Source organism: Fringilla coelebs (assembly GCF_963513975.1).
Source record: "Fringilla coelebs genome assembly, chromosome: 7".
NCBI classification, from domain to species: domain Eukaryota; kingdom Metazoa; phylum Chordata; class Aves; order Passeriformes; family Fringillidae; genus Fringilla; species Fringilla coelebs.
Genome location: NC_140035.1, coordinates 14,451,058 through 14,464,797, shown reverse-complemented (window position 1 = coordinate 14,464,797; position 13,740 = coordinate 14,451,058). Strand labels below are relative to the sequence as shown.

General features: G+C 43.0%; 1 protein-coding gene across 4 annotated transcripts in view; it reads right to left on the bottom strand.

Moving 5' to 3' along the window:
• SMARCAL1 (SNF2 related chromatin remodeling annealing helicase 1) overlaps positions 1–13,050 on the bottom strand; it is a 33,554-nt gene extending 20,504 nt beyond the window's left edge. For 3 of the 4 annotated variants that reach the window (XM_084208972.1, XM_084208974.1, XM_084208975.1), the window contains exons 1-6: positions 11,460–12,684; positions 10,708–10,758; positions 7,878–8,138; positions 6,656–6,706; positions 3,767–3,947; positions 2,674–2,824 (exon numbers count right to left, since the gene is read on the bottom strand). In XM_084208972.1, the coding sequence (XP_084065098.1) occupies positions 2,674–2,824; positions 3,767–3,947; positions 6,656–6,706; positions 7,878–8,138; positions 10,708–10,758; positions 11,460–12,324 (1,560 nt within the window). In that variant the 5' untranslated portion in view covers positions 12,325–12,684. Of the gene's footprint in view, positions 1–2,673; positions 2,825–3,766; positions 3,948–6,655; positions 6,707–7,877; positions 8,139–10,707; positions 10,759–11,459; positions 12,685–12,934 lie in introns of those variants that run through there. The other variant, XM_084208973.1, reaches the window with a different exon arrangement.
• Between the last annotated feature and the right edge of the window lie 690 nt (positions 13,051–13,740).

The following is a 13,740-nucleotide window of genomic DNA, read 5'->3' as shown; positions in this document are numbered from 1 at the left end:
AAGGGTAAGCAGCCTTCCCATGGCAACCTCCCTGGTAATGAGAAGGTCAAGAACAGAACTCAGGCTACAAGGCAACATCTACTTTATATAGCAAGGAAAGCTCAAACCCTATTCCTTCTTACTGGAAAAAAAACAAACCAACAAACAAAAGAAAAACAAACCAACCCCAGTAATACCCCAAAAAAACCAAACAAAAATCTGATCTTTAGTGGAAATGTGCATAACCTCTTGAGAAAGGTTCCTGCTATGCTCAGAGCCAGAGAATACTGTGACCACGGCTCACAGAGAAATTTAGTTTTCCCGCTCAACAGGAAACCTACGGTTGTGAAACACAGACTTCTAAGCAGTAAACATCTATGACTATAGCAGTATTTACTCCACGGTGAGGGTGAAGTACAACTCATCCAGATGAACAAAACTCTTCCACTACCTCCTCTTCTTAAAAAGTCCACCAAAAAACCAAAAAACCTCCAAAACCAAAAAAACAAAACCAAAATGAAAAGATCAAGTTGACAACACACCAGCTGCTCTATGACAGCAGCTGAAATTCATGTGGTAATTGTCATTCAATCAACCTCTTGAAATGCTCCACACACCAGAGCAAGATATCCTCCCCCAAACCCATCTGTTAGCCAGACCACCCACCACTTCCCTTGTAATTCTGTCCCCAGTGACACCAAGTTCTTTGCAACATTTGAGTTCTGCTGATGTTGCTCTGCAGAAAACTGTCTGGGCCCATCAGGATCTGGTCCCTACAGAAATGTAACCAAATGGTGATGAGAAATGGCATCTCTGTCTCTAGGAACTTTGTTGAAATCCCCCAACTACAATCATTCCTCTCCACTGTTCAGCAACCTCATGCAGCAGCAGGAGCAGTTAAAAGTGAGCTTCTCACATTTCTCAGTATGTGAGAAAGTAACAATGAACTATCCTTCTACAGACACTGAAAGCACCACCAAATGAGCAAACGTGCAGGCAAGGTTAGATACCACCCAAAAAAGTGTGTGCTTGACACCATGTCAGAATTTAAAACAAAGGTGGCAGCAAAAGGAAAGTACCTGGAAACTCCTACTGTACTGCCCTCTCCTTCTATAAAGGGCATGGGACTAATTTACACCATAAAATTGATCCTGAATTTTTTACAGGGTGCTGACCTTAGTCCACAAGAAGTACTATGAAACCACCCTGTCAATTATTTAAGTTCCAATGCTGAACTCTAAATGCACGTGGGTGCAACACTTCGGACCCAAGAGTACCTTGTCCCTTCCCATGGCACCTTGACTATTAAGTCACTCAGTGGCCTGAGCACAGAAAGCCAAAATACAACACTGATAGCACTAAGATGAAGAAAATTTCTGCTGATTTGGTTCCAGAGACACCACAAAAGCTTGTACCATTACAATACAACACATCTGTACAAGAATGAACTGAGTAGATTACAGACTATAATAAATTTCACCTTCTGAATTTCTGTGACACATTTTTTTATGTCCACATCCATCATATACTCAAAAACCAACCATATCTCTAAAGCAAGTGTCCTAACAAAACATCTCCCACAAGAGCCTCCTGGGCAGCTGGAAGTAGGGGAAGAAATCAAGCACTCGATTTAAAAAAAACAAAAGCAAAACAACTAGACATATTTCTTAAATCTCCTGAAGCAGAATGTAGAAGTTTATTTGCAGTTGCCCAATACTTCAGGAAACCTAGGCCCAAATTGTTCCTGGTAGATATCCCACAGATGGATTCAGGTTAGGTGCTCTCCCACAGGTCTATAGACCTTGAGATTTCAAGCATGATGAGCATCACTCCCTTTCTCAGTAAACAACCTTATCTTTTTTTCACCCTGCATTTTGTTGCGCTACTGGATAATAAAACTCACACCAAGATGCTCTAACAACCTGGTTATAGAACAAAACCAGTAAATCCAAATCAATACTTTTCTCATCAATGCCACATTTCAGGAAAAGCCAAACTCTCCCCTCCTCCTTCTCTGGAAAGGATTCATTGACCTAAAAGCCCTAGCTCACCTTTTTCTCCCACAGCGAACATTTCACTAGCCTATGGCAACCCACCAGCCTCAGTGTGCAAACTATGGCAGTGATTTATTTCAAGACACATTCCTCAACCACACAAGCTTTCTTGGGCTTTGACCAACATTAATAAAGGACTCAGGAGTCAGCAGCATGCACTGGACAGGCCAAAAGACATATTATGACAGACAATGATGATGATAATGGGGCTTTTTGAACAGAATGGAGAATCCCAGCATCTGGGACTCTGTTCCAGCCAAGGAACTGGCAAATACTGCTAAGATGGGCTCAAATACAAGACAATTGCTTCAATGTAACTATTATCTTTGACACTGATGAGTAAAATGCCCACTTGGAACCAACTGACTTGCAGGAAAAACATTAACAGAGGGTCAGAGGACACACTTTCTCTAGCTGTCCCTTTTCCCAATAGATCAGCTGGGCTACAAAAAGAAAATCATCCAATAAAGAAAAAAAATTAGGCATATCCCATACCACCATCATCAAGTTTCTAAATCAGTACCATTTTTTGTTTCTTTGCCTTAATGCATTTAGAAGTTTAACTTTTGCAAGCACAATACTGTCTAACCATCACACAGGCTCTTCACTGACCCCATGCACACGGCCAAGCCCACAGTACCTCTGCCCACGTGAACCTCACAGAAGAAGGAGTGACCACCAGCAAGGGCCATTCCTGCTGGTAATAGGCAGCAATGCAGATGGCCTGGATGGTCTTGCCCAGGCCCATGTCATCCGCCAGGAGCAAACGTCCCTTTCTGGAAATTGCAAAACTGGGGAAAACAGAGAGGGAAAGAAGAGTCAAGAAATGGGTTACTATCGGGAAACCAAGATGAGCACAAGTCATGACCAAGACTCTGATGTGGATCACCTGCAAGTGATCTGGGTTCTTCAGTAAACCTGGGTTTTCTCCCTTAGTCTTCATACAAGTGAGCAGCTTCCACAAATCTCTCACACTTGGAAACTTCTTAACAGAGTGGTTCAGCTCAGTTCTTAGATATTTTCATTTCATATGAGAAGTAGTCTCAAGACCTTACAATTATTTAAAGCACATTTTTTCCATTATATTACTCACATGGTGTTCCAGAGTTCATTCTGGCTAAGAAATTATTACTAAAAACAAGAGCAATTTAAGACCATTAAGCACAGACTGTCCTGGACTGCATATTGAAATCAACAACTATTGATCATATATGATGGGGACAGAGACATTTAAACTTTTATCTGTACATATAATTAGTAATTTTAAATGTTTTAGGGCTTGGGTCCCATTTCTTGGTCCCTTCCCATGTCTATTTAATATTCAAAAAACAACAACAGAAGAGATGCACTTGGGGAAAAAAACCAATTACCTTACAAAATAAAAAATCATATGACAAATATGTACATACTGAATCACAAGAGGGAGATCAGAGATGTATCATTTGATCAATTTTTTAGACTAGCAAAATACTACTTTCCACCTGACTCATGATGAATTCTATCTAGAAATAAAACAGATGTGTCACCCAAAAATAAGAAAACTTTTTATAAAAAAATCCCAAACAAACCATACTGTACCAAACAATCAAAAGCCCCAAGTGCCAGAGTATAATGGACCCAGACTCTAGAGAAATGCAGAACCCTCCCTGGACAAGAAAGCAACCTTGGCACCAATATAAACTACACAATTCTAGACAAAGACTAGTGCTTAACAGCATGCAAAAAGGACATACTTCACACCTTCCCGCTGAAAGGGCATGAGGCTTGTCACAATTTTGGAGTCCACTACTGAAAGGTCAGCATCAGGAATGTCTGTCACTGATGGAGATCTCTGGAGCTGAGCAGCAAAGGTCTTAATTACTGCTTCAGGCAGTGGCTCCACTTCTACGGACACGAGGCTCAGTAACACTTGCACTGCAAAGAACAGAGCAGTTCATTATCTGAGGGGACAACATACACACAACTTCCATTATGGATCTCAGGACACAACCCTCAACCTCATCAAAAATATCATTTCCTATCCTGAAACAGCTCACAGAAATCATGGCATCATGCACAGGTGTTAGCCTGGCCTCTTCCCTAAAGTCTATTTCAGAACCACATGATGAATCACATCTCCTCCCCTCTTACTTAGACTTGATTATAAAAAACTGCAACTCTGATGCCATCACTCACACAACTGCTACTAATACAGCTGGAGCTGGATTATTCATGCTGAGGGCAGTTTAGGGCACACTTTACTCAGAAATGAAGTACAGATTTGAACAAAAGAGCTCCTGAAGCCTAGAAAGCAGGGGCATCTTCATCTTGACCTTGGGATTCTGTACCTCTGAGGTTTCCACCATACCAAAATCATCAGAAGTGACCCAAGACAGTTACCTAAAGAATATAATTTATCTTCAGTTTTGAAAACTCTATTCTTCTCCTGTTCCCTGAATTCACACAGTTGGGTTCTGCCTCCACTTTACCACACTGGGTAAGAAAACAGGAAGCACCTCAAGACTCAGAGAAACGGCTCTTGTACCACCAGCAGCAGCACTCCAACAGCCATCCTTCAGGATCTACAGCACCTCCCTGCCCTGCTGGTGGCCACTGCTCTTCTCCTGAAGCAGCTTACAGGCAGCCACTCCAGTTCCTCAGTGTTCCTTCACCCATGAAGCCTCCCAACTTTACCTTCCCAGTTCAACTAAAGGAATCCCCAGCATCCATTATGCCAAGACCTCAGAGCCTTCATCTTTTCAACCCACACATCATAACAACCACAGCATCTAGCCAATTCTCCTCCTGGATGACCTAATTTTAGTCTCCTCCAGCAGCCTCTCTATCCCATTGTCCCCAAAAATAAAAGTGTTTCTTTTTTATCCAACAGTTAATTTCTAAGCAAATTAACACCAGTTTTAAACACACAGTGAGCTGTAACCAGGAAAACTTATTAAATAATTTTTGTCCAGTGACTATGAAATCAAAGACACCTCCACACTAGGAACACAAATGCAGGGGCACAAATTTTTATTGCAGGAAGCAGCTTCCTATTTTTTCTTTAATAGTTGGTTTGTATATGAAGTCCAGAAGACAAAAAAAACCTGCTTGGAAAAACAACTAAAATAAGAACTCACTATACCAGCAGTAAATGCACCAGATTTCAATTAGGTATTTTTGTTTCAGTCGTCTCCAAGAGGAAAACAGCAGGATGGACCCCTGCCATATAAAGGGGGAAAGCAATTCCAAGAAATATACATATGAAAAGATTTCCATTTGTGGTTGGGCAATGACCAAACTTTTTAAACTCTCCGATTTAATTTATTCTTCTTCAATAGCAGGAACTCTCTCCATCCAAAGAGCAGCACAAGCTTGTTATTACACTCACAGACCGAGCTGTGTGTTAGCATAATTGCTACAATTTGCTCACTGATAATTCTGTTGCTATTGTTCTGTACATGAGCTGGGAGAGTGATGAAGATATATCTGCCACCAGCATGATTCATCCAACAGACAGTTTTTAGTGAAGTGACCTTTATATAAAGATGACTGAGCAACTAGGCAAAGAGACATTAACCTCTACAAACAGTTCCCAGCTAACAGATCTCTCTGCTGGAAATGGCATCCAGCCTAAATTCGCTTTTTTTAATTTTGATGTAGGCAAATGAACAGGCAACAAAGCAAATGCTGCTCCTCTAAAACGCACGTGCTGGAATCCTCAAATGCCCTCACAAATTACACTCTGCAAGATTCATGGAATTATTTTCCTCTCCTCATATCTGTGGGATTCTGAATACCTCATGTAATGTGTACAACTCCCAGCCAGCATGACTGATCCTGTGACAGACTAGGAGGTGATGTGTCTGCTCAGACTGCCTGGCACATGCTACAGGATCAGGCCCTTTGCATGTACAAAAGGCATTTGGACCAAATTGTGAGTGATCAACAGCACTCACCAAATCAGGAACACGAACATCCCAACCCTGCAGTTTCATAACAGTCTCCTCCAAAACACACTCACTTGTTTTCAAGACCTGGCCTTCCTACACAGCCCCACCACATGGCTTTCAGCCCTACAACCATTACTAATGTTATTAAGGCATGCATCATAGAAGCAGGCACTTACTCAATTATTAAACACACTCTGGTATCCCATGGAAGCAGGAGCCCATGCTGGAGAACAAGTACTCTGAGAAACAGCATTTCAGCTCTGAAACACTCACACTTCCTAAGGATGTGCAGAGAGCACCTGGCTTATTATCCTTTTGAAACTTACCCCAATCAAATTCCACAGCCACAAACCCTCACATGAGCACTGAAGCAAACACAGCAGGCTGACTAGGATGATAAATAATAGTTATAATCCATAGGACTTGTATAATGCTATTCATCTCAAAGCACTCTATAACCTCAATGAAACATAAAAACCTGAGAAGCAGATGTGCTAGAAGCATGCTGCAGAGACTGGATGATTCTGCAAAGTTGCATCTATTAGGAAAAAAAACATACCAAAACACAGTTCTACATTTCAGTTTGGCAAGTCACAGTTTCAGCAGGATTATACAGATACATAAAGGCAAAAGGCAATAGATAGAAACTGATGCACAGAAGTTCTCCTTCACTGGAGAAACACAGCTACTCACTTAGTTTGGGGTAATCCTCTAGCAGGAAATTCCACTTTCTGGTATTCATATCTGCAATAGTTACAACAAACACTGTCATAAGTCTCTTTTAAAAAAAGACTGAATTCTCTGTCCATAAGAACATGTCTATCTACCTATATCCTCTGCATTTCAAAACCATTTCAGAACAGCTATTACCTTGATCTAAATCAATTCTCCTCTGTTTGCTATCATGTTAAGCAGTTAGTTTGGAGAAGATTTAAAAGTATGACCACACATCTAGAAATGGTGGTATCACCAGAGCAAGCCAAGATCAGCCTCCTAATGAATTCATCTGCTCAAGGAATTTGGCAACCACTTTTTCTTCAGTGCAAGAAGGGATGAAGAATGCGTGCAAAGTTTCTGCATGTGAACCAACAAACTCTGACTTCAGTCAGTAAAACAATCAGTTGTGCCTTTGCACCCTAGAGTCAGGAGGGTACAGGAGGAAATTCACCAATATCCAAAATGTAACATCAATGCCAGACCTATCCGGCAGGCTTATCCCTGGGTAGCACCTGTGTGCAACATCCAGGGAAAGAAGACTGCATTCAGAGTCAGGTGAAGGCACAATGAGGAGGTGGGGCCCTGCCCAAAGAACTAGAGCTCCAGAATTTCTTCTCCATGCTGTCACTGACCTTCTGTTACACTGTGCATGTCACCTCATCTCTGTGTCTCCTTTACCAAATTACAAGTGGAAGAAAAATTGTATTTACCGCAGAAATCTGAATGCCAGCATAAAAAGTGCTCTACAGTTACACTTGCCTTGAAAACATTGGTAAAACTCCTGATAAACTAAATCTGCTCAGGCAGTTGCAGCCACTATACACCACAGTGAAGCAGAAGTAAGAGGACATCCAGATGCATTTGATAATAAAGACAAGAACTCTGCATGGTCTCCATACTGCTGGCAGATTATCAGCACAACCCACCTCATTTACAGTATTTACAGTAAATGTCAATGTAATCATGCTGAGATCTGAACTATCACCTCAGCTAACAGGCTAAGGACATGTTCTGCCGTGGGATAAAGTGCTGGACATGGACACAATACTAAACTAGAACTACAAGATCTTTTAAAATCTTCACCAAAGCACATTCTCTTGTATTCTTTCAGAGGGATGTACTCTTACAACCTCTTATCTGAAGCAAGAGCAGCCCCAACATAGCCATTATTACAAAGCAGACACAGCAGGAGACTCACCATAATTTCTGGAATCCATCTTTTTGAACACTCCAATCACTTCTGCAGAATACCCAATATCGACCTCAAATCGCAGGCGAGAGATAAGCACACACTTCCCTTTGACAAGGGCTGAGGGCTTCTTCCAGTTCTTACACATCTTCAAGAGGGATTTCACATCAACCCTACTGCCAACAAAATGAGAGCCTGATGCCAAGCCAACCACATTTTCTCCTTCTAGTGGTGCCAGAACTACTGATGAAAGTTGATTTGCTGCTTCCACTAGGGAGAATAGAGATATAGAAAAGAATTAATAACAAAGTACCCACACATGTTTAAAAGGAATGATGATTCCCTGCTTTCATTCACAGGGACAAAGAATAGAGAAAGCTATGGCCTGGAGGAGGAGGTTGGTGGGATTTTCCACAGAGAATACAAATACAGCAGGGGCAAAGGGAACATGTGATAGTAAATGAACAACAGCCTGTCCAGCACTGTGATTGCACTAAGCTCCCTCTCTGTCAGCAGTTCTAAAATGTGGCTCCCTAGGCCAGGGCAAGCAATCTGCAGAAGCACATTTAGCAGGAAATTGCACACAGCCTTACAGTGCTTTCACTCAGAAAATCACAGGGACAGGGGCATGGAGATCAAGAGCACGTGTCTGAAAAGACAGGAAGGTGCTACTGTAAACAACAAAGGAGAAAGATTTAAAAATCTGTCTCCGGCCTCACGTCAACGTCCGACAGACAGAACATCTAGGAGGAATGCTGTAGGAAGGAATCCAGTCCGAGTTCCTAAATCTCTTTTGTTACAATTTAAGTTCACTTCCCTTTATTCTATGTCTTACAGTTAGATTTGCACTTCCACCCAGCCATCTGCACTCCTGTCTTACCCAGCACCAGCAATCACTTCTGACACAACGCCAGGGCACGGAGAGTGGAGGGCCACAGCATTTTACAGATGTTAGCCTGAGAACACTGCTATCCACAGAAATAAACATGCCACTTACCCCTGGGTTTCTCTGCCAGTCTATACACGTGTGTTGCCTTTATTATTATAACTGAACTCTGATGGTTAAGAAATACTATTTCTTATACTTCTCACAGCACCAAAGTAGTGAAGTTTGTGCCCAAGCCTCCACCTCACAGATACTACAGTAACACAAAGATTCATGAACATCTCCAGAGTCCATTAGACTCAAAAGCAGGGGACCATTAAGCACACACTGCCTTCAAGTACTTGTGGAAGGCAACTTCCCCTCTCTGAGAGATGTTTAGAATAAACCCAGGTGAATCCAGTCCTCTGAGCACTGAGCTGCACATCGTGATCCTCTTGCTTCTTTTTAGTAGTCCAGAAAATTGATACACAACAAAAAAGTAGAAACTTTAAGTTCAGGGGTCAAGATGTGAAAATGGAGAAAAAAATTTCAAACAATTTCTTCCTAATCAATTAATAAATAAACCATTTGGGTATCATCCAACCTTATTTTAAAATAGGTGATTTCCTGCATAAATCCAGGCATTTGAGAGTTCTACTCCAAATAAAAAGTTTAAGAGTACCCACTGAAAATAATTTTTAAATTAGAGGGACTGAAAAACACCAGTTTACACCTTCTCCTACCAATGCCCCAAGCAAAAGATTTTAAATGCTACTGGCTTAGCATTGTGTAGTCACCTCTACCACCAAAACTGAAAGAAATTTGGGAGGAAAAAGCATATTTTACTCCTTTATTTCAACATTTGCTTCTAGGCTTGACTGCACGTTTAATTTATAGTACAAAGAAAAAAAAAGGTGATACATGATCACATTATTCAGAAAAACTAAATTACAAGTGGGAACTTTAAGAATAATTGGTTTACACTTTCACTTCTACATTTCCAAGGTCCTTTAAAGTTAGTTCCCTTTTCTCAGGCAATTTCCCCCAATTTCACAGGCCAACATTGGTCACATACTGTCTTGACTTGTAAACAGGAACTTTCCAGAGTATTCAGGTATTTCATAGCTTTAAAGAAAAATGCTTGATTTCTAAAAACCATTCTCTTCATTTGCAGGCTCCTTGGTACAGAGACTCTGCTCTCATCTGTACTTGATACACTTCAAGCAAGCCAACAGCATTTAAATTATAAATGTGTGGCAACCCACATGGGAAGCTAAAATACCAGCACTCAACTGTGGTTTTTTAAAGTGCTCAACACAGGCCTAATTCTGTTCCCACTGAAATCAATAGTGATTTATCACTTACTTCAGTACAGTGTGCTTCTGAAAAGCCTACCTGAAGTGTTTGCCTCTATAATCTCTCAATCTTTGCAGAATAAGATGACAGGAGAGGAAAAAAAAGATAAACCCACCTTTGTTGTACCAAAAAAAAAAAGGCAAATTCATTTTCAGTCTCACTCAAAACCCTGGAGAACTACCCTTTATCCTTTTCTGACACACAAAATGAACAATGAAAGTGTTTATATAAGAGCTATTTAAAAAGAAATTACATGAATGGACCCAGAAATTAAGCATTAGCCACTGGAACACACTCGGTTTTCAAAACAAATTCAAAACAAATACCAGCACAGCAGATCATTTTCCTATGATCTTGTTGCTCACTGAAAAATTCAATAGTAGAAAAAGTGCAACCTGTGCTTGGTATTTGGATTACATGAAAAATTAAAATATTTCTAATCAGCTACAAGGTATCAGAAAAATGTTATGAGCTAGATGCCTAAAACATGGGCATTATCTTTAGTAGCACTACTTTTATTACTCAAGACACTGACAAAGCTAAACAATAACTATGGAAAGCAGGGGAAGGAGGGGGTGTCAAGATTCCACTTGTTTTTATCATTCAATATTTACTTACAGACACTGCTGTAATCTTCCATGCTGAAATTCCATTTTTTCATAGCAGGATCTAAAGTAGAGCAAGAGCAATAGGGCAGAATATGAATCATTTGGGGCAGGAAAAAAGGGGTGCCATAAAATGTTCATGTGAAGTAAAAGTATTCCATCTACTCATGCAAAATTTTGCCACGCATCTGAAAAACACTTATGACCAAGTTTACAGCTACTTGACACCAGAAAAAAACATGGGGAGTATCAATACTAAGACATGAATGCAACAGCCATTCACAGGGATCAGCAACACATGAGTGAATATAACAAATAAATAAATAAAAAATAGAACATAACAAATAAAGATAATGGTAAAAGATTAGAAAAAAGACAAAAGGGAGAGATTCCACTACTCTCTGTAACCCAGGAAACAGAATCAGCTCATAACTCTGAACTATACCTGAAGTGACCCATTTTCACATCCCAGTTTATGAATAACTTTGCTTCCTTCACTTCCAACAAACTGACCAGCTGCTGCCACTAAACTTCTCAGAGCACTGCTCATAAAGCAAGGTTTCAGACTTCTGTTCTAAATCCAAGCTCAAGCTATTTATGTCCAGAAGGTCTATCCAATTTAATCAGTATTTACTTCTTGAATCCCCTATTAATGCCACATATTCCACCCCAGCAACAGGTACATTAGTAAGAGCAAGTAGCAACTACAATAGCAGCAGATGCCAAAACTTCAACCCAATTTAAAAGAGAAATACCAATTCTTACCATAGGCTTTGCTTGGTACCTTCTTAAACACAGCAACAAGTTCAGCATTATACCCTATTTCAACCTGGAATCGGTCTTCCCCATATTTCACACATTTTCCTTTTGTAACATTACTTGCTTTCTTGTGAGAGGCAGCTTCAAAGCCCACACCAGCAGAGCTGGTCAGCTTCTGCACCCCACCACTGGCCTGAGAGACAAAACCTCCCCCTGTTCTTTCCATCAGTGTGTTTATGCTTGCCAGCATTTCTGAATCACTCAGGGGGGCACTGCTTGGTGGTGAACCAGATTTAATGGCAGATTTGTTCTGAGTTTGTAAATCTTTACTACCATCAGGGTGCCCATTATCAGTGAATCTTGGATGAGCTGGTCCTGCAGAGTTTTTGAAAGCTGGGTAGCATTTGGGTTGCTGGAATGTTCCATGATTAACTGAAGTGTGCTGTCCATGTTCCTGACTACCAGCATCCAAGAAATGTTTATGGGAATAACTCAGGGAATTCGGAATCATTGCAGGGAACTGCTTTAGGCCACTTGCTTGCTCCGAGTCCTCTGAACAACTCTTTTGCTGCTCTCTGTGTGAGCCAGCCATCTGTTGCTTTGCTGTGTAATGGTTATAGCCTTTCTGGAGACAGCTCTTCTGCTCCACGGGCGTGTTTGGATTGTGTGGGTGCTGGCTGGTGAACCCGACATGACTGTTTTCCTCCTTGGAGCTCCCCGGCTTGCCCAGGCTCGGCTCTGTGTGCGGAGCTGCAGCGATGCCCACGTGCCCAGCTCCCTGGGCTGCCAGCCTCTCTGCTCTCCTGGCCAAAGCCAGCCGCCGGTTCTCTTCAATCCTTCTCTTTTGCTCCTCTGTAAGGCCTGATGACATCTTCAACAGCTTCCAACAACAAATCTCTACCAAAACTACATTGGGAATTAATTACAAAGGCAACTGCTTTTTTAGAGGAAGAGAGGCCAGTCTACAGGGAAAAAAAAAAAAAAAAAAAAAAGAACAGATTATTATTGCATTGATAACTTAGTATTATTAGTGATTGAGCATTACTGTAACTGATGCTACATTAATCTAGTAGTACAGCAAACCCGTCACATCAATGCTGAGCCTTTATCAGCAAGTAGATGGTGACAGACACTGATGAGGCATTGCATGCCAGTCCTGCATAGATAAAACATATGAAAAAGGAGAAAACTCCTATTCGAGTACACTTCTCTGCAATTCTCAGCAGAACTAATAAAATAGCAAAGCACGAGAACACCTGCACTGCAGAGCCAGCCCTGCGAAGGCACATGGAGTCAAAGGATTACATCCCTTTGGTGTTAGTGTGTCCTGCCTCAGGTACCTTTCAGCAAAGATGGGACGATGCCCATCTTCCAAGTTCACTTTCGGTTCCTGGGTATCTCACAGAGCGCGGCAGATACATGCCGAACCCCACAGGACAGAGCCAGCACTCCTGTAAAACCTCCGTTCGCAGGTCACGGACCTTCCAGCAGAAGCGAGGAGCTGGCTCCCGCCATTGCTCCCAGCAGCCCGCCCCGCTCCATGGGCTCGTTGCCCGTGTCCTGCGGCATGCCCACCCCTCCGTTCCTCAGCTTCCTGCGGGCGGTGGGCTTCACCCCCTGCCCCCTCCTCTCCCGGGAACCGGGCAGGCTCCCGTCCCAAACTCCACGGAGGTCCCGACTCGTCCCTTAGGCCCACCCGCCACCCCCGCGGTCCCGGGGGTCAGGATTTCTTTCCCGCCCGCCGCGGAGGCTCCGCCGCCCGCTCACCGCCGGCGGGCACGGCCCGGAGCGCCGCCGAGGGACTACAGCTCCCAGTAGGCCCTGCGATACCGTCCGGGGGACACCGAGTGGCCGAGAGTGCACAGCGCGCCGGGAGATAGAAACGGCGCGCGGGGCGCGCGGGGCTTTGGGAATTGTAGTTTTCCGGTCGCGGCGCCATCTCGGGGGCGCTGGGGTTGCGGTGTTCCGGGGAGGGAGGCGGGATCCCGGGGCCACCCCCGCCACCCGCTCAGGCCCCGTTCGGCGTGCGGGGACTCTGCTGCCGGCCCCAGACTGAAGCCTTGCCCCAGGCAGCACCCAGCACTGTACGGAGGGCCGGACCCCCTCGCTGGCTGCCCCTGGTGTGTGTGTCTGGCGCGGCAGTGTGTGTCTGTTTCTGGACGGTGGCTGAGCGGGGAGTCAACAGCGAGCGGATGTGTGAGGACACTGGTGACGGCACTTGGCAGCAGTGAGGAGGGAGTCTGCCCCTGGGGGTTAGGAGCAGCAGCTGACATTGCAAGGCTGCTTT